This window comes from Papilio xuthus, unplaced genomic scaffold (genome assembly GCF_000836235.2).
Source record: "Papilio xuthus unplaced genomic scaffold, Pxut_1.1 DF827777.1, whole genome shotgun sequence".
Classification (NCBI taxonomy): Eukaryota; Metazoa; Arthropoda; class Insecta; order Lepidoptera; family Papilionidae; genus Papilio; species Papilio xuthus.
This window is the reverse complement of record NW_013530872.1, coordinates 3,614,017-3,635,449: the sequence shown is the minus strand read 5'-3', so window position 1 is coordinate 3,635,449 and position 21,433 is coordinate 3,614,017. Positions and strand designations below refer to the sequence as shown.

The 21,433-nt window shown below is 31.8% G+C and overlaps 4 protein-coding genes across 5 annotated transcripts; 1 reads left to right on the top strand and 3 right to left on the bottom strand.

Moving 5' to 3' along the window:
* Nucleotides 1-1,345: 1,345 nt before the first annotated feature.
* Nucleotides 1,346-2,560, bottom strand: LOC106115686 (huntingtin-interacting protein K). The gene is made up of 3 exons (XM_013309141.1): nt 2,207-2,560; nt 1,667-1,774; nt 1,346-1,536 (listed from the first exon to the last, which is right to left on the bottom strand). Exons 1-3 carry the CDS (start codon nt 2,363-2,365, stop codon nt 1,441-1,443), a joined length of 363 nt encoding a protein of 120 aa, XP_013164595.1. The 5' UTR covers nt 2,366-2,560; the 3' UTR covers nt 1,346-1,440.
* Nucleotides 2,561-3,038: 478 nt separating this feature from the next.
* On the bottom strand, nt 3,039-7,440 carry LOC106116063 (uncharacterized). The gene is made up of 7 exons (XM_013309799.1): nt 7,108-7,440; nt 4,844-4,960; nt 4,335-4,449; nt 4,026-4,151; nt 3,528-3,620; nt 3,381-3,447; nt 3,039-3,151 (listed from the first exon to the last, which is right to left on the bottom strand). The coding sequence occupies exons 1-7, from the start codon at nt 7,175-7,177 to the stop codon at nt 3,068-3,070; spliced, it is 672 nt and encodes a 223-aa protein (XP_013165253.1). The 5' UTR covers nt 7,178-7,440; the 3' UTR covers nt 3,039-3,067.
* A 5,886-nt stretch (nt 7,441-13,326) lies between these two features.
* LOC106115675 (uncharacterized) lies at nt 13,327-15,965 on the top strand. Of its 2 annotated transcripts, none has more exons than XM_013309130.1 (3): nt 13,327-13,578; nt 14,467-14,618; nt 15,251-15,965. In XM_013309130.1, the coding sequence occupies exons 1-3, from the start codon at nt 13,565-13,567 to the stop codon at nt 15,439-15,441; spliced, it is 357 nt and encodes a 118-aa protein (XP_013164584.1). In that variant the 5' UTR covers nt 13,327-13,564; the 3' UTR covers nt 15,442-15,965. The 2 variants fall into 2 exon arrangements, with proteins under 2 accessions (XP_013164584.1, XP_013164583.1); XM_013309129.1 differs by having other exon boundaries at nt 13,328-13,578; nt 14,441-14,618; nt 15,251-15,963.
* An 855-nt stretch (nt 15,966-16,820) lies between these two features.
* On the bottom strand, nt 16,821-21,333 carry LOC106115711 (opioid-binding protein/cell adhesion molecule). The gene is made up of 9 exons (XM_013309170.1): nt 21,243-21,333; nt 20,801-21,005; nt 20,371-20,523; nt 19,626-19,754; nt 18,971-19,108; nt 18,243-18,392; nt 17,806-17,889; nt 17,530-17,616; nt 16,821-17,311 (listed from the first exon to the last, which is right to left on the bottom strand). The coding sequence occupies exons 1-9, from the start codon at nt 21,243-21,245 to the stop codon at nt 17,292-17,294; spliced, it is 969 nt and encodes a 322-aa protein (XP_013164624.1). The 5' UTR covers nt 21,246-21,333; the 3' UTR covers nt 16,821-17,291.
* Between the last annotated feature and the right edge of the window lie 100 nt (nt 21,334-21,433).

The window sequence follows — 21,433 nt, the reverse complement described above, 5'->3', positions numbered from 1 at the left end:
ACTATAGCAACGCTTCTCTCACTGGGTTATAGAACTTATGTCGGTTTTTATTTGACATAGGGTAATGCGTGCGCTTGTCAGATCCTGTCCCTTAAAAGTCGACAGATTTTAATCACTGCAGGCTACAGATATATCAGATAAATGTCTCGTAGTTTGCAGCTAGAAACACAAATCATGAATTTATGCAGATACAAATTGAGCTAAGCTGCAAACCACTGATCTTCTTGACACATGTGAATCATGAGCTGTTCTGTAGTCATAATTTTGATTGAGTTATTCTTGACTAGCTGAAACTGAAAACATGAATATATATAACATGATTGTGATTGAACAGCAAAAGATAGTCCTCGTTTTTTTTCTTACCATATGCATAAAGATGCCATAATTTTGTTTCTGAATTTAAATGCCTTCGTATTTCATTTTTAATCAAATCAAATTGGTATTGCCAGTAAATCACACTTTGTTGGAAATATAAAATTGTTTTTGTCATAAATGGTTAATTATCATTTTACAAAGTGACTGCCATATTGATTTGTTTATTATAATTACAGACCATGTAAAACTCGATTTATTTTGACAATATATTATAAAAATACATTTGTATATTCCTAAACATCTTGTGTCAACCAAACTTTAGTATTCTTAATAAATGGTAAAACACAGACATAACAAATGTGGGTTTGTCTGAAATTTTTAGGAGAATGAGACAGGAAACAAAGTTTGTGCTTGTACAGTCAAACCTGGATAAGCAAGTTACTGTCCAGTTACAACAACAACTTCCGTAAGCGAGTAACTCAAGTAAGAGAAACCTATATAAGCAAGAAAAATATTGCGGGCCCTGGGACTCCCACTAATCCAGTTTCAACTATATTTTATAATATTGTTAATAACAAATATCTTTTCACATGTTCATACATACTTTTTAGAAAATGGACATACTTGCAGCAACAAAAAACATACAGTAAGTCTTAAGAACTACATTAAGGTATCTCTTATTGCATAATAATGCATGTAAACCTTCTTACTATAAAACAACAACAATAACACAAGGCTTCATCAATATTAGTCGTAGGTAGCATTTTAAATATTGTTGTAACTCTAAATAAGGTCCTAACAAAGATAGAATACTAACAATGTTATAAACATTATAAATGCGAAAGATGTAATGGATGGTAAAATATATGTTTGCTAGAAGACATTTCTGAAATGGCTGCATGGACTTATTCAAAATATGGTATAAAAATAAATCACTATCTCGAAGAACACTTAGGATACACACTTTCTTTTTTTTAAATTTAGTGTTGAAGAAGTCGCAGGCGACAGCTAGTATTTAAATAAAACAAAATTAATAGTATACAAAGTTCTATTTGAAAATGTTACATAATTGTAACCATTGTAAATTTTGGTTTATGAATAAAATATATTAACCTTATCACTTTATTAGTTGGTGAGTGTTGTTAATGCGGCAACCACATCACCTCTATGTTCACGTAAGGTTCTTTCAGCTAATATTCTAGAGATTTCCATTTCCTTGACCTGGAACACAAAATTTTTAATGTTGTATTATTCAATCTTGTTAATACTTATGTACATAAAATAGTTTATCCATATTTCATAGTAACTTTTTTTTTCAAGAAAAATAATGACACATAAATATCATACTTACAATTAATTCTATATCATCTTTTCTGACAGAAACTTTTTGGAGCTCCTTTTCTTTTTCCAATCTTTCAGCTGCCTCTTTATTTCTTCTGTCACCAATTAATGAGAGTGCCTGAAATTATTAATAGTGCAAGTTAAAAAAACATAAAATAGAAAAAGTAAAAGATTAGCCATTTAGTATATGCGTCTTTCTAATTAATAAATCGACTCAGAGTGATCTGCGCAATGCCCTCCCCCCACATCTTATGCTCAGCTATACATAAAATTGTGTTCTGAGAAGCAACTTGAATGATATTCTACTAAGATTTGATTCAATTGTATATTTCAGCCTGTTTTTGCTATTAAAACAACAAAGTAATTATAAACTTAACAAGTTTAAGGTGAGTCTTTTAATCCACTCTTCTCAACTCCCAATAGATTCGTATTTTTAAAATAACTTATCATTTTTTTTAAGTTTACTTCATTAAGTTTATAAATGGATGTAATATAATGTAAATCACATTGACTAAGGTAACCTCACATTTTTGTAAACAGAAATACTTACTCCAGATATGTCTTGCGAGGATATTTCTTTTTCTTCTGCATAATCTGTTACTTTTTCTAAATCAGCTACTCCACTATCGTGTTTAGCAGTTTTCTTCTGAGTTTTATCTTTATCATGCTGAATATCGTCAGTGTCTCCATTGATTTCTTCGTCAGCCATTTTTACAATATTCGCGATAATTCAACGTTTAAGTAGCCGTTCTAAAATTCATCAAATAGAATAAACGTGGTTTGAAACAGAGAGTTTTGTTAAAAATTCTATAAACTCATTATTTAAGAACGTTTCTGAATTGAAAAACGCGATCGCTGTTTTAAGTCTCAAAATAATTTGACATTTGTCAATTTATCAAACTTGCCAATCGCCAAAAAAAAGGAAGATGTCACTTCTTCTGTCAATTGTCTATGTCATTGGTTGCCAGAATTATTTTTTAGACAACCTAAGGACTATGACGAAAAAAAATTGCGACAAATGTTTACACTTATCGTAGTAAAAGAAAGAATAGCATCTTTTGCAGTAGATAGTTTTGTGTAACAGTCTGTTTCTCGCTTTCAAAATTACCATTAAACGACCATTTAATTATGCTGGAGCAATATTAGAGGATATTTACTAAAACATTAACTTATGTGCTTTCTGACAATGTTCTCATAGTCTACATAAAGTATTTTTGACTATGAATTTATTAAAATTTGAGTGGCGATCTTGTATCACTTAAAATTGTACAAAATAAAAAAGTAATACATATTAATAGTTTCGTAGAATAGTCTTATTTTATTTTAATCTTATAAATTACAAAAATTACATACAATCAAATCAAAACATTTTTTATAAAGCTATATTTACAAGAGATCGATAATTTTATTTTTAGATATGCAGGGTTTCGCTTTGAGTATCTGGGGGTTTGTTGCTGGGCGTGTAGGCTGGCGGCGGCACGCTGCTGTCGTGTATCTGTGGGGAAAATAAAAAAAATGTATTTTTCATTAATTTTTAAAACTAAATGATTCCACCTATTGAAGAGCAGAATATCACAAGTAAGTTTGTTAGATAGGTACCCAACCATCCGCTGAAAGGAATAACTATTGAACCTCAAATGACTTGATACTTCTTTGAACTTTGAATAATGAAATATATCTGACTTAAGTTTATACATAGTCTGTTAACACATGAATTTACTTACAAAACCTGCGTTAAGATACGCGGACGCCGGATACACGGAGGAGCCAGCGGGCGCAGTTCTTGAATACCTATAATTAACCATTTCGTTCATTATTATACTATATACATATCAATATTGATTGAAGTTTGTTTGTTCTCTATGCATTACTTTGGCGGAGCATCCCTTAGTCTTTCTTCGACGTAAATTTGCAGGCTTCCAATAGACAGACGACTCTCGCAATTAGGTCTGGCTCCTACAGGTCTGAAAATATACAGGTAATATGTTTGATAGTTAAAATAATAATAATATTTAAAAACGAAGGTTATTACTCAGTTACTGAAAACCAAGTGCCATCAAAAGACAATAATAAAAACCAGAGACCACATCACAAATTATTTTAAGCTAAATTAAGAATGATACGGATCTCTCCTATAAGTAAAAGTTAAAATTACATTTTTACTAGAAAAAATATAAGTAAGGTTTATTTCTTTATCTTCGGGTTGTTTTATTCAGGACCTGATAACAGAAAATGTGGCGTATATAATATTTGAAATACATTAACAATTTCTTTAGTTAATTCCGCTACAAAGTACGCGCTAGTGGTGAAGTTTCGGATTATAAAACCCCTTTACCTCTAAGCTTCCCCAACAAATATCAAATACTTACTGCAAGTTAGCGGTTGCGGCGCAAAGTCTGTATAGTAAAATGAAGGTCGTTATTATCCCTAATATTAACGCAGCTGCCATTATAATCTGAGTACTCGAAACCAGAAGCATCTGGTCCAAGGAGTCACTGTAATTGAAAAATAATTAAATTATTATCACATCACGTTATAAAATTAGCTAAACAATTATGAAAATTGTGCCATGTTCCAACATATCCTTTGACACAAATGTAATTTTAAACATCGAATGAATTGACCTCTGAAGATGATTATGATGATGATATAGATGATGGGATCGTAATGATACATACCGACATATCCAATTGCCGTATGAATCATAGCAAGGTTGACAGACTCCCTGTCGGCATTGAAGACTCCCATTCTGATGTTCACCGCAACATGTTCCATAACACTTTTCACCCAAACCTGAAATATTTTAATTGTTTTAGTGTTAATATTTACACGAGTAGAGGTAAAAAAATGCGAAGAATTGTAAATAAATAAATTACATTTCTTATTTTTAACTTAATTTGATCAACTGTAAATTGCATTTTTAAAATCACATTAATATTAAATTTAATTTTAATAGCCATATTAAAAAGGGAAAAAATCTAAGTTTTTAATTAATTTCTCACTACAAGTTTTAATATTTACATTTTAATGAAATATCAGCTGAATTTTCTGAACCCGAAAGAAAGATTTGGTGGTCACTACCACGTTTAGCAAGAATTAAATTTCAAATGTAAGATGGTGGCTTGCTTATATTTTCGGTTGGAAAATAGAAATTATAGAAAGAAGCGATATATAAAAAAATGAAGACCTGGACATCTTACGCAACGTGTCTGAAAGTGATTGGGAGTGTATCCTTCTGCACAATAGCACTCATCATTTATGCACACATACACTTCCCCCACACAGTATGTCACTCCACATCTCTCTGAAAAATTTTAAACAAATTAAAAAAATTATAATATCAAAAAAAAAACATAATTCGGACATGCTGATGCCTGGATGCTGTCTGTCTGCAAGTCCGCGTGTATTCCTGGTAATCTCCAGAATGGCTGGAAATTCTATGGTGAGAAAGTCGTGGATCAGTACTAGTAATGTATACAATTATTAAATTTAGAATATCCGTAAGTAATATAGAACTTGCGACTACCAAGCGACCTGTGGGGTACCTTTGTGTTACAAACCTGTGGGATAAACATCAAGCAATATTAAAATGGCTAGCAAAAAGTTCAACGACATATATGTAGTATACGCTAAACACATATAGGTAATTAAATACAGTATGATAAGAATTACATAAATGAGGAATAGATTATAACAACAAATAATTATAAGACATACGTAAATAAAAAAAATGCCAAAAATTCTGGAACGTTATAATTTATCTAAATCTTAAACAAGCAAGAGTTAAATAAGGAAATAATCAGCTTATATATACAAGTACTTAACATGTAATTCATGATAGTAAAAAATTTACAACATTCAGTTGAAAACATGGAGATAACAGACAAAATGTTAAGATGAAAATGCAAAATTTAAGAACAAAATTTCGTTGTGTAAAAATTACTTGATAACAATCAATCTACGTAATGTAAGAGTACGATAAAAATATTGCTTTAGATTTAGATTTTTATACTTTGTTTTGATGTATTAGTGATCGATAGATAAATGACAAATTCGCAAATGTAAAAAAACAATTGTCTTGACAATGACCGCTGCGCACCGAGATTAAAATAAGTTCACTTTTTACTAACAGGACAAAGACCTAACACTTACATTTATCGGATTTTATGTCTGAGCCTGAGACTAATTAGATGCGGCGCGAGGCAGTAAATCTGACAGTACTTTCTAATTATATTGTAAGTAGTGAACATTTGAGGAATTTTATAAAATTAACTAGCTGTCGCTCGCGACCCCGTCTGAACGGAATTAAAACAATTAGTAGCCTATGTGTTCTTTCAGACTATGTTCTATATGTACGCCAAATTTCATCGAGATACGTTCAGCCGTTCTGGAGATACCTTCAAGCAAACATCAATCCATTCATCCATCCATCCAAACATTCGCATTTATTACGCTTTATTTGGGGCTATATTATTGTTTTTTTTTCTGATAACAGGGAAATGTTGGTATCGCAGTACCTAGTTATGTTAACTCTTGTTTGCTGAACTTTCAAAACAAAAAGAATTACCGCAGGCGCTTTACATATAAATCATAACCCATACGGCCTCTTTTAAACGTATACTTAACCACTGTTAAAAGATATCCGAACAGATAAGTGTCTATACTTATCTATGAAAAAAGTAGATTTTATAGAATAGAGAAAAATTTTATTTATAGATACGTTATTTTTTATAAAATAGTAAATATAAATGCTATAAATAGATGGGACGTGGGATATACGGTCTTAAATTAGAATTTGGTAGATCTGTAAAGCAATTGCCGGCATTTTTTCCTCTTTGGGGATATTTATTATTTTTTGAATGTAGAATAAAATGAGTACTTGTGTAATATAATGTGCAAATTTTAATTCTTTAAATATATCTCACTCCTTACTAAAATAAAAATGCGAATGTTTGAATGTTGACATGGATGTTGGTATCTCCAGAGTAGCTCAACTCATCTCGCTGAAAGTCATAGATAGTGTGGCAGTACACATAGGCTGCTAATTATTTACCGTGACAGACGGAGTCGAGGGTGAATACTAGTGTACAATAAAAAGCATTTGAACAATTTCAAATAGATGTGAAATTAATAATTAATGGATACATGATTACTAAATTTCACATTAATTCCTGTCTAAAGTATACAATGAATTAACGTTATAAGGTTTGATAGAAAAAGAGTTTAATTGTATTCAATTCCATAAATATTTAACAAATAATTGATTCAAATAGTTTTCTTTATTCTTTGCGTAATAGTTTTTATAAGTTATAACACACTTTCGTCGTGAATACTACATTACCGACAAGTTAAAATGTAGATAGAATAAATAACGAAATCCATGTTTTATTTGAATATCAAGATTTGTAGGCTAAATAAATGCTAATTGTAACAAAGTAAAACAATATATACCTATGATAGCTTCATTTATCCGCAGCAGCAATGTAAAAAATATGCAGCAAAACACAAACCGTAATGCCATTTTGAATCGCACTACAAAACTACCGTCACAACATTGTCTAAATGTTTTTTTTCACGCGCAATATAACTCGTACGAAATAAATTTGTAACATAATGAAATGATCGCGGTGAAGGTACGATGCGAACGTATAAAAAGGCTCACTGATAACTTATCAGAGATCTGGCGAAGTAGAGATATCGTTACTTTCACGTCATTCATTATACTGAATGTTACCGTGACAGATTTACTATAACCTTGAATCCGTTACTAATAAAAACAATGGTTATTCGCTTGACTTAAATCATCGAACCGTCATTACGTAGAAATAAATTTATTTATTATACTAAGAAGTGTGCAGCCTCAATTAGAAACCAATTAAAATCTTATTAAATGAATGGCCCCTTAATGAAATAGCGATATATTTTTAAATTGAGTTTCGAGTTTGATTTTGCAGTGTGTATCACATAAAATTATGTTGTAGGAAGGATTTAATTAGGTTACTGTTAAAAGTGCCAATATAACATCCTTATTTAGTTAGTCCTTTTATAAGACACGATGTGAAAAAGGAAAACCATAACAATAAAAAGTCCTGTTTTTCAGGTTTTTAAACGACTTTATTACTGATAAAAAAATTCAAGGTTCCCAGTCGTATTATGTATTTAAATTTACATTTAATTATGGTATTTCTTATATAGTTGATTTCATAACAAAATGCAATTAATGTCCGTCGGTGTTATAGGGTCGTTCTGATTATTACCCAAAATGAGGTTATGTAATCATCATGGTAAAACCACATTTGACCAGAAAAATATGTGAAAAAAAAACGAAATTTTATGTATGATATATTTCTGAGCTATGTTATACAAAAACATTTGTAACTAATCTTTGGTTTCCGAGATCAAAATACCGTTTTTCGTATTTTTATTCAACACTGAAATATTTTCGGGTAAACTTATGTAAGTAATCGATTAAACTTAATAAAGTACAGAACAAAAAGGTCCCATTTGTTTGTGACAAAAGACTTGACCACACAAACCATCATCAATCTAATACAAATAAATAATTGATTTGATGGTCGCCGCAACCCCTGTCAGCGACAGAACAACATTTGTCATGTTTGTTTCGTGTTGACAGGAATATTGCATTTATTTCGGCAGATAAAAAATAGGCAATATTCATCACTTAACATCGTGATCGTTTGTTACCTTCTTTTATAAAAAAATAGCTATCGCTGGCGACTCCGTGCACGCGGAATGGACGTAAAAAAACGTATTAAGCAGGGTATGTGTGCATCCAAACTATGTTCTACAACTATGTAAAATTTCAGCGAGATCCGTCTCGCCGTTCTTGAGATACCTTCTAATAAACATTCAAACTTTAACATATACAATATTAATAAGATTGCTTTCAATGAATAAATAAGAACAATAGCATATATCTACGTTAGTTAATGATTATTACTATAGAACATAAATTAGTGTTGTATTATTACAAAATAGTTATTTATATTTATCAATACCTCTCTGTAGAAAGTACAGACTCTACGGTCACGCCCCCTGTTTTTTTTGTTAAAAATATTAGCAGATTTTTTGTAAATTTACTTATATTTCTTGTACCATTCAAACTAAGCTCTATGCTTGTGCTTGGATGTGATTTACGACAATAGTCGAATGGCGGGTTTCGAATCCCCGTACCTCGTGATCTGAAATCCGTACCCTTAACCATTAGGCTATTGGCGCTTCAAAATTGCAAAATTGCTTCTATAGATCGTTCATGTTCACACGAATACCTAAGTTAATATACAAAGCTTACAATTAAAAAAAACTCTGTTCAAATTAATTCTGAATTTATGCACGTAACGAGCCGTTAGTGAAATGGTATTGTGCGATAATTTTGGACGTAGCAACCTCTAAGTAGAAATGATTGTAACAACTGTTTAGATAAGGTTTGTACCAATAGCTTTAACGTGATATTTGTAAATGTACAATTAACATGCCCATGCATTGCTAATGTAAAATAGCGAATAAGTTGGAACAATGTCCAGAAAATATTATTGCTATCTATTTAGTTAAGGTCTAATTTGTAGCCAATCTAAATTCTATTTAAATCGCAAGCAGGAACTGTTGTTACAGAACGGAAAAAGGGAAATATTTTCTCTATCAATATTAGTTGATTTACGTTGGAGCCAAAAAAATAGCCTCTATTTGATAAATGTTTCTTCAATAAACAACTTAGTTGTGAACGTGAATGCGGTTGTACGAATTCTCTTGTCGACATATTTCACGTCTGAATGTGTCTGATGATCATACATACCAAATGACTAATTTAGACAGGAGTAGATATTATTTGATATTTAAATCAACTTGTGTTCTAATGGCTTACTCCAGACAATAATGCCTACGCAAACTTTTATATTATTAGGTGTGTAGGTTTGCTAGGTGTTATTAGTAAGGCACAAGATTTTATGATTTCTAGGAGATTCCAAAACTAAACTACGTATACTTTAAATTTCTGCATCTTCATACCTTTATCACCAGGAGTTTTTAGACGTCATCTTATTATAGTTGCACTGGACCATGATAGCAATTACAAGCTGTTTAGTGTGTCTATTGATCTGCGAATGATTGAATTAATTATTATTCAATGGTCTATAAAATTAATATTAATAATTAAAAATATAAAAATATTAGACAATATGGAATCCGCTTTATTTTATCCGATAAATGATTTCAATCAACATAAAAACTTTACTTCTTACAAAATATGCGTTCGTAATCAATGAATGTAAAAAAAATAAAACAAACGAAATGATTTGTTAATAGTTTTAATTATCAATTAAATTGTTATTGTTCGATATGATTAAAGAGAAGTAGGTCACATCCAATACAGGATGAATCAAAACAAAATGTTTTAATAGCAACGTATCGACATCGGACTTGATTTCGAATTTACGCATACATAATAAATGCTACGGTTCGTTTTAGTAAATTTTACACTTAATAAATTGAAATGTAATACGGCTTAGCTCATAGTACACCCAGCTTTTTAGAGGCTATGTCTTCCAAGTGACCGCAACGATGAACTTCACTCGAGATGCCAACGTTGATATTATCGATACTGGCAGAGGGGAGTGTTCTCGAAGTTGAGATCTACGCCGAAGGAATCTTTGGATGTTGCCTGTTTGCAGAATATCATTGATACGCAGGAATAACTCTTTTGAAAGACCTAGATGCAGAGTTTTACTTTATTTTGAGCAGAATGGGCTGCTTTATGTATCACCGTAGGCGCTGACGCCGCAGCCCAAGCTAGGTAACATTCCTGTTTGTAGCTCGCAGATAATTTGTAGATTATGCCAAACCAGGACCGAGAACTGCTCGCGATGGAGACGAGAAATAAAATTTGTAGGCCTGTCAATGTCAAAAACTGCCATAATATATTTGTGGGATTATAAAAATAGACATATATTATAAGTTTAATTTTCTAACATCATAAGTTGGTTTAAAAAACCAATATAATTTCATGTAAAAACTTTTTTACTTAATCGCTTACTCCAACGTATTTGACGTTCAAACAGACAAACTAAGAACTCATCTAATTGTGTTTGTTAATAGTTTATCTATAAGTGCCCACGCGACAGGCGTTTGCAATGACTTGTTTATGACTTGGCAGTATCAGGCGCCGGCCACGAGGGATGTCTCTGTATCGATAAACTGAAAAACAACAACAAAATTAAGGTTAGGTCAATTTTGCAATGATTTCCCTTGTTCTCGAAAGTCATGGAAACAACCGTCAATTTCTATTTTTCATAGGCATCACATTCATAGTAAAAGTATAAATAATAAAAAGATACTCGATTCCAAAATAGCAGCACGCCACCACATGTTTATCATAGTTTGGTTTATAATTAATTTGATGTCCTTTTCGTATCGAAAAACCACGAAGTAAACAAGTAAACAATGACCTTTGACCCTGTATTTTTAGTTTATTCGTACAGCGAGGCTTCCGGCCTATCTCTCACCTATCACCCTCGCGATAGTGCCCTGTTGCTATGTGCCCGCAACGCACCCTATTTATCTATAATAGTTTATTTTATACTTAAAAACGTGTTTCCTATTTATGTGTGAGGTTACTATTTGACATTTAGAAGTAAACAAGCTGCTTATATAATTTTCAGTCCTTGCTTACATGTACATGTATTCATGTCTGTTCGAAAAAAAGGTTCTTGACAGACGGACGGACGGACAACAAAGTGATCCTATAAGGGTTCCGTTTATTTTCCTATGAGGTACGGAACCCTAAAAATAATACGGCACGCTTTAACTACAACATACTACGGTTTTCCAATTACGAAATTGCTCCAGCATTTGTATAGGCAAGTTTCTTATTATTTGTAATTGGTAAGATGTAGGTACATATGTACGCAGGGTAAGAACGGGAAAAATGGTTATGCTAAGGTTAGCATTCAAAAAAAATGTTTAAAATATATATTATATAATATTTAGTTTAAAATATTTTAACAATCATTTTCATTACTAAATATAACCTTAAAGGAACAAAAAAAACAATAAAACTTATTTCTTCAAATGATAATTAAACAATTTTAATAATATGGAAAATTATGCCAGATAATATAGGACGGACAAAATGAATTATTCATCGCAATTGTTACGAAATTAAGAGCCCGTGCCCATATAGGAAGAGCACGCTTCATATGATCATTCTTGTAGTAATAATACACTAATTTAAATTATGTCTGTATATGCTTAGACAGGGATTCGTTTTTTTTTTATTTTACCTTTTTTACAAATAGCAGCATTGTGCAAAATTGACATACGTTTTATCGTTTTGCGATCCCAAAGCAAGTAAATATTTGAATTTGTCACTGACTAAAGTAACTTTTTGGATAATAACACTGGTATTACAGTTATAGCACTTAAAGTATAATTTGCGATATACATATAATAATCATTTCTTATCTAAAATTAATATTTTTGTCACAACTGAACCTTGGTGTTCCCGCCGCTCGTTTGCCCCCTTCTCTTATAAAAAAAAAAAAAAAACATAGCTATCGCACAAATTGTAGTTTGTTTAATAGCCGTAAGGTTAAAGCATTGCAGAAAACTATATTTGTCTCTTTTTAACAATTACTCCACTAATTAATTAAAACACCCTTAGTGCCCCTAATTTTGGTCGCCCGTACCCTATAGTGGTAAGGTGTAAAATGTGGCGTCGTGGTAAATATTCAGTGCTAATTATATGACTATAAAAGTCTATATTATTCTACTCGGTTGTAAACAATCTTACTTTCTCAGGATTTCATAAACGTTTTTGAGACAAATAGTGGCGAGATAACCGTTTGTGGAACAAACACATTGTTGATCCCGGGTCACGGCGATTGTTTAAATATTTAAAAAAAATTGTTTTTATTATACTAAATATTTGATCGGATAATTTAGAAGAAAATATTTTTTTAAAAAAAATATCACGTAATAACACAGGCACGATGCCTGCCTATTTATTGATAAACTAAGTACCTTATTCAATTATCCGATTTAAAATACGAGCCTTTTTACTAGGGATTGCCGAATTTGTGTTAGTCAATTTGTCGCTAAGGCAGACCCTTTAAATTTAAACTTTGAGTGCGACAGAATAATTTGTTTGTTTCCATTCGCTCGGATTATCAATTCTACTACTATGAAGAGTTTATCTGTCCGTGGCAAAAATATTTTTTTTATAAGAGAAGGAGGCAAACGAGAAACTCCGGCATATTGTCATCCGAATTATGATTATCTTTAAAAAGTTATTTTGGTATGATAAGAAATTATTATATATAATATACTGATACTACACATATGTAAATGGTTTGCGATCACTAGGAAAAGTTGTCAAAAGTCAAGAGTTTATCAGGATATTTTTTTCAAATTAAAGAAAATGTGTTTTACATCATTAAAAATTTTGCTTGATGAAGATACATTAAAAAAAATTTTAAATACATTTTTGGTATCGATCGCCAACTCTTTTGTTGTGTTACAAAAAAAACTATATTATACACCAACAATGAAACTTTTAATTAAGTTTAGTACGAAGTACATTTAATTGATTTCTTTTGTATAATTATTGCAATTTCATTAATTTAAATGATACTGGGAAATATTTTTCATTTAATTAATTATTTAATAATCAATGAAAAGTAAATCACGTATTGTTACCAGTTATCATTAATCTTATCGTAATGATATTTTGTAAATGACATTATCGATGTAAGTTTTAAGTAATTCCGTACTATGGACCAGAGTGAGCTTATTTTTAGAACGGCATCGTCGATGTAGCTTCATTCATCAGGTTACTGTTAACCAGACCAACCATTTATTGTGCTATTAGTTAAATTAAAAAAAAAGTTTCAAATGGATGTTAAATATATCGTACGTATTTTTTTTTTCGTTATATTTTTTATTTTTTGTGCCTTAAAATTATATTGAATTTGAATGTGATTATGTGAGTGAGTTTAAATGTGCATTGTTTTGATAATTTGTATTCGAATACAGGATTATTGTGCATTTGTTTGTTTTTTGTTATTTTTGCATAATTTTTTAAGATACTATTTTTATGCGTGGTTTTACAAAATTACACGACAAAATTACAAAAACATATTTTTTTCAAAATAGTGTACATTTAGATTCTAAATTTCACAGCATTTCTAATTCGGGAATAGCACTTGTAATTTTTTTTAAATATTTTTTGACAATAAACAAATCGATTCGAGAAAGTGGATTAAAAGCAAAGTTTAATCTGGTTCAAGGTAAACAATAAAAACATTGACTAAGTAAGATATAGAACGTAAACAATGCCTAATGCTTTCCAATGTTGTTGTATTATTATCATAATTAGAACAACTCTAAAAATAGACAATAGTTGTTGATATCACTTAGCTCAATAAACAAGCATATTCTAGACAAATATTTATTAGTTACATGTTTATATCGGCAATAATTAGTATTCTCATAATGCATAACATTATTAAGAAAAGTAAAAAAAAACTAATCTAATTTTTAAGTAGCTTATATTTTAAGTAGATGGCACAACGAATTTATATATATTTTTTGAGATTGAATAATAAATAAGCTATATGCTTTCATGAGGTCCAAGTTACGAGATATATTTTTAAAAACTACTTATAAATTCTTTGATAAGAATAATTTTCGACTGAGGTTCGTTGAACACAAGGACAAAGACCTTTAATATTTTATTTCGTTAAATATTGTGAACATGGTGTTTTCTTTTTAGCTGTACGTTGTACTTTTGTTAAATAGAAACATCAATACGGCGTATGGATCAGATATCAACGATACATTCAAAATAACTGACAGAGTATTCAGCTGCAGCAACTGGCTATCTTCACTAATAGACAATATTTGCAATAATGTATACAAAATTGTTAAAAGGGACACATCGCTTATGATCGGTGAGTACACACACTTTACACATAATCCAGTAATCCGCGTACTATAAGTTTACTTCGCGTTTAGTGTAACCTCACCTTTATATTGATACATCTGTATGTCTTTATCGATTTTAACATCGATACGAATATCTACGCGTTAATGAATCGTAATCGTATGTATTTTAATCGATATTAGAACATGTGCAAGAGTTCATTTGACTACGCATGAATTTACTCTGTAACGGTCAAGCGTCACACCATTGTAAATGATGCAGTGTGCACACAGCGTTTTGTTTACTAGCAGATGACCGAGCGTATGCTCTAACGCACGTGTGCACGTTTCTTTATTTGTCATACAGGTAGATAAATGTTGATTAAAACCGCAAAAGGAATTTTCACGATCGCGTAAGAAAAAGATGTTATTTATAAACAGTGCTTATTTTTGTTTGCACAACATTATTCAGCGAAATTTTTGTAGAAAAATAGTAGTTTTAGGCTTAAAACGAAAGTATTTTCTACAGTGGTATAAAAAGATATACTAAATTTAGAACAATATGTCAAATGGCTCATTCTGTCCTTCGATATAATAGGTTTGCAGCACATATTACTTTTTGTTTTTAAATATTATTATAATATAGTCTTTTAATTTGCAGAGAAAATGGCACCTAAAGATCTACAAAAGAGTATGTACAAGCAACGCTTACTTACCGAAGAGCATTGGCGACGCGTGCGCAGACAAGTCGCCAGCGAATGTTGCGAGCGTGCGTGTACAGTCGGCAACATAATCATGTACTGTCCTGACGACGCTAAACTATTGCGAGAAAATCCCGACATATTTTATTGAAACGATAACACCAAATACGATACAATCATGTATCAGTGAACATTTTATCTACCTCATGCTTCCGAGACAAAGACGATTCTTAGTGAATCTGATGTTCCGAAAGTAGCGTAATAACTTTGTATTATTCGTTATAACTGGCAAAGTTACAAAGTCCGTCCAGTATTTACGTGGTTAATTATGTGATCTGATGAATCGACAATTTTAAATATATTGTAAAAAAGGATTTTCCTTTTTGAGTTAAATATGAGTGGGTACATTTACTAATATCGTAAAAATTATAAACTTTATGTGTTAATAATTCGCAATGTATTTTGCTTTAATTATTATATAATGATATTCTGTACCACTCTACTTATGCCTTATTTAATTGTGCAGGATAGTATTATTGTGATAGTATTACAATTAAAAAGGTAAAAAAGGAAATGGTCTTTTTTTTATTTATTCCAAAAATGAGCGAAAAACAAACAGGTCTAATTGAGAGCGTCGGTGGCTCAGGGGTCAAGCACTTGCAATCTGCAGGTCCTGGGTTCGAATCCCGCCATGTACCAATGTGTTTTACCGATTTCCGATTTACATATGTACATTTATCCAACGTTCTTACGGTGAAGGAAAACGTCGAGATGCAATCTGCACATATCTGAGAAGAAATTCAAAGACATGTGTGAAGTCAACCAACCTGCACTTGGCTAGCGTGGTTGACTATGGCCTAATCACCCCAAACTTAGGGTAGGCTCCGAGCCCCTCGGTGAGGACCTATAGTGAGCTGATGATGAAACAGGTCTTATGTGATGTGACCTTCAATCATAGTTAAAGACAACCGCAGATCCATTAGTTGCTTATCTTTAATGGACTGAGTAGAAAAGACACAAGACCGTCACTTATATTATTGTTAGTTACTTGAGATCTGTTCAAAAAAATATAATATGAGTTAACGAATCGCACTCGCAAAGTATGTTAAGTGCTAGATAAAAATAGACAGACCCTTTAAGCAAATACGATCAAAATATTATATTCCGCTCGTAAAAGCTTACTTAAGAGAAGAAAAAGAATAAGTATTTATCAAATACTCTTTTCTTTGTACTTGAACATAATTATCGTCGATTGCTTTCTTTGTGTACTAATAGAAGCTTTTATTTTTTATTTGTAGTCATTAATAACAACTTCAATAATAGATATTTTCTTTTAATAAAGATAATAAAAAAGAAAAATACAAATGAAGGTTGTCTTTTATATTAATTGATACTAATCTTAGTTATAAATTATAATGTTAAAAAAAATTATATTAAAAATTTAGGTTTCATGCTAAAGAAACTTCATCGTTTTATAATATCTTTAATTTATCTTTACAATCTTAATTAAAAATTAGAAATATACGCCTTTGGCAAAAAACATCTCAATAACGACTCCTTTCTTACTTACGTCTTTTTTCATATTTAACATATACTCAAACAAGTATATTTAAGCCGATGAGAGGCGCTACTATCGTAGTTGGTTCCTACGCAGTTGTTACATACTCTTTGATTGGTTCTGTCAGAATATATATAAACCCTTCTTAGACGCACAAAATTAAAAAAAAATACACGACAGCACAAAGAGACTGATACCAAGAGGATCTTGTAATATTTGACGTCGATAGGAGGGCGCTAGTGAGCAGCCAATTTAGTTTGACTTATGCCCACCGGGTCAGATATCCCTGTCGGTCTATAAAACAATAATAATATAAGAAACGACATACCTATGAACTGGTTCTAGTCGGTTTTTTAAATGCCTAAATAAACTAAGTAAAGTAAAAGCATAGTGTGCTGCCTTTTTGTAGACATCGCCGCCGATGTGTGCGGGTTCGTGTCTAGTCACGAAACAGTTGTCAAGTCTGAAACAACAAAAAAAAAACAATTATGGTACTAAATTTTTTTGTAAAGCTCTTTTTAGGCTTGGATATAGTTGAAAAATGTTGTCTAGAGAATAATAAAAAAAAAGGAACGCGTCTGTAAACTTATTAGGGCCACTGAATATTTACTGTGCCACATGGATATGACATTTGAAAGATTTTAATGGACAGATTATATTATACGTGTATTTTGTTTTTACCTGGGTTCTGCATCTGATGATGGCTAACTTTTGAAGGCAGAATCGAAGTTAGGTGTTCTACCTCTGTTGCGGTGAATTCTGGGGTAGCTAAGTAGTATAAGAAAAAAAAAACATATAATAGACAAAAGAAAAGATGATGGATACTATGACTGGCATGTAGCAAAAAAATTTATTTTTAAATATATTTATCATTATAAGTAATAGCAAATATACAGTTATACGGAAAAATAAATATTGTAATTAATTTTGAACGATTTCATAAAGTGGAGTACTAACTAAAGTTTGCCGCATTCGTAACTGGGTCCGATGACGTCACAGTTCGAACAGACGAAGTGCTGATTTCAATCGATGTGGCCAGCGCTAGAAATGTTGGAAAATTTAAAACTTGCATTGCTTCTTACAGGAGATTAGCTAGTGATATTTCTAGAAAGTAACATTAAAAACGTAATACAAGATTTAATTGGAAATTATTTTAACTTTATAGCGTCAATATGGGTATAGAAGGACGTCTAGGGAGCCCCCCTAAGATATGCAATCTTTGGAAGATTCCAGACACCAAAAAAGGGGGCGCCGCATAAATCTCGTCCAAGGCGCTTGAAAATGGTAAACCGGCCCTGGTTGGCGTAGATTATGAAGAGCTGATAAAATATTTTTCTGCCATAAAATAGGTAATATTTGATTAATATATGAATATGAAGTATTTAAATACTCACTGTAAAGAGTGACAGTGGAATTGTCAGCTCCAAGCGAGTTCTCTGCTAGACATTGATAGAGCCCCGCGTCTTCTCTTGACACGTTGTTAACTGTGAGACTGCTTACGTGTACATAGCCACGTGAGATCGTCTTTGTCTCGTACTTTAATCCTACATGAGAAATACTTCTTGATAAATGCAATTTATTAGAAAGAAATCATACGGATAGGGTGTTTCTCGTATATATAATATTACTAATATTATAAGTACGAATGTTTAGATGTATGGATGGATCGATTGATATTTGTTTGACGGTATCTCGATGAAATTTGGCATACATATAGAACATAGTCTGGAAGAATACACAGACGTAACCGCGGGCGACAGCTATTTATGGTATAAATTAATATGTCTTTCCTAGTAAGTTTTGGAATCCTTTATCCCTTTTCTGACTTTTTTAATCTCTTCCTCTACTTCTTTTCCTATCTACTATCTCCTATTTTTTCACTTCTATAATTAGTTGGTAGTAACAAATGGTCATTAACATTATAAATGCGAATGATTTGATGAATTGATGTTTATTAGAAGGCTACGAACGGTTGCATGTATATCGCTAAAATTTGGCATTGATGTAGAACATAGCATGGAACACATAGGCTACTAATTCTACCAAGACAGCTAGTAAATATATAAATACACTGAAATATATGAATAGTGCAATAAACAAGTAATATCATCACAGCAAGTACCATTCATCAGGCGATTCCCGCGCATATCGTTCCAGTGTATCACTGGAGGAGGGTAAGCTTCAATATAAAACCGCAGTGTCGTAGCACTGTAGATGTGTGCTCCGACCTGTTGCTGTACCGCCTTTACTCTTGGCCTACCTGAGAATACATACCTATCTATGTATAGATTTACATACTGAAGGTTAATTCTTATTCATCAGAAATCTTATAACCATTTTATTGATCATCGTGGTAATGTTTGTAACAAATATTTTTTTATATACGGCAATGTTCAAGTCAACGCTTTCATAATATTAGCTGGTAATTAAAAACTTTTTCCAAAATATTATTAAAAAGTTTTTAAGTAAGGAATATTTTTAACAGGATGACGTACGTAAGCGTATTTACTCCGTAGCGCTACGAAGTTGTAGCACGCTACGTATTTTTGGAATTTTATAGACGGAAATGTGAACATGAAAGGTGTCCACTGCGATAATACTTATGTTAAAACATAATGTTCACTCTGTTTTCAAAGATGACGATAGGGATGCCAAAATATTTTCATGTAAGTTTGACAGTTTAGGTACAAAATTTATTTGCCTAAAACAAATGTGTCCAAACGTATAAGAAAAAATTAACAATTCTAATATGTATAAACTTGTATATGTAAACTTACTCAAGACGAATAGATGTATTCTTTTGCTGACGCTTGGCGGTATTCCGTTGCTGGCAATACAGAGGAGCACGCAGTTCATATCCCGTTGAGCCACTGAAATGTTCAGCCATTCGCCTTCCCATTTCAATACTACAAAATGTTAATTATATTTTCTTTACTATTCAATTTTGTTAGTTTCACTATCTAGTAGACAGGACGTTTCAATTTGAAAAGTAAAAAGTTTTATATGTTATATTTGTCGCAAAATTTATTGTTACATTGCACTATATATTTGACCAATGAGATTTAAACATAAACATTTACCTAATTACACTGAACTGGCATTCGACAAAATAAAACGGCTGTCAATTGTCTGGGAAATTCAATCGACATCTGAAATCTAATTTCGATAATAAATTTCGTGCTATTGTTGTTACTTCGTGAAGTAGTTTTCGATTTAGTTGAATACAATTTTGTAACTACTAAAATACATTCCGTAATCATTATTGACAGTTTAGCTTGAATAACAAAGGTACATTGTTATTGAAAATCTATTTATTTCACTTTGCGCACTCGCTCTTGGTGATAACATAAATTTATAATACACTAGCAGTATCTAGCTACCAACTCAGCAACGTTTTAACACATCTTAATAAAATTTGCCTAAATCATATTGAAAAAACTCGAGTTAGATACTTTTCACCTTTTTTTCTACGTAGGCGAAGTCGCGGGCAAAATCTATAGTATTTTAAAACAATGTACTTACCACTTTCGCCAGCAATAGTTAGAGGTTTAAATTCCTCCGTTTTCCAAGTGATGTTTGGTTGTGGATTGCCCGATGCCGCGCAGTGCAGGGCTACACTGCCACCCTCGGCCACAATCACTTCACCATTGCTGGAATCCACAATCTCTGGCGGAACTGTTAATATAATAAAATTAAACTAAAAACATAAACTTTCTCCCAAAATTTACATTATTTGTGGACTTTGTAAAAACGAGAGGAAAGAAGCATTTGAAACGTATTTCTACGAATACTTTTAAAGGCCTAGAAGCAAATTGTTCAGAAGTAAGCATTTAATTTAAAATTTTACTAAGAATTGTAATTTCCTCCGTTCTTTACTATTCTTCACAGCCATTCATATCAATCTTAAAGAAGCGATGAAGGTAAAATCAAATTCGTGTAAAAATGATCATACCATAAACTTGAAGGTGATGTATTTGCACGATCATGGGATCAGTGTTGAGCTGGCACATGTATCGTCCGGCATCACTAGGGCTTGTGTCTCGTAACGCTAGTGTGCAGGAGTGAGGATCACTCAGTACTCCCACCCGCGGGTTTTTTGTTACTACCAACTGACCCACAGTCAGTATTGTCTGGGTGTCAACTCGCAACCACGCCACCTGGTTAAAAACGTCTTTTTTTACATATCATAAAATCAAACATTTTCTATCGTCTATAGCAGTTGTTCCCAAACTTATTTTATCTACTGCCCAGTTTGACTGGTCTATAGCAACACTTTTAAATATTCTATTCTAAAGTATAAAAGCCAAGATTAGGTTGTCTTTTAGGTAACTCCGTACAAAAATTCGATTCGCTATAAATCTACAAATATATAATATAATGCAATGCAAAGATACCATGTAGTTTTGTAAGTTTTCCACGTTGCAAGTAAGGTATGCGTCGCGTCCCACAACGACTGTAACATTTGTCTCAGAACTGGTTATGCTGGGCACGTCTGAAACAAATCAGTAGGAGATAGGATGATTTCTTATTGCAATATACTCTTTATAGTAGATCATTTAAACAATTTTCAACCACCGAGGGATAT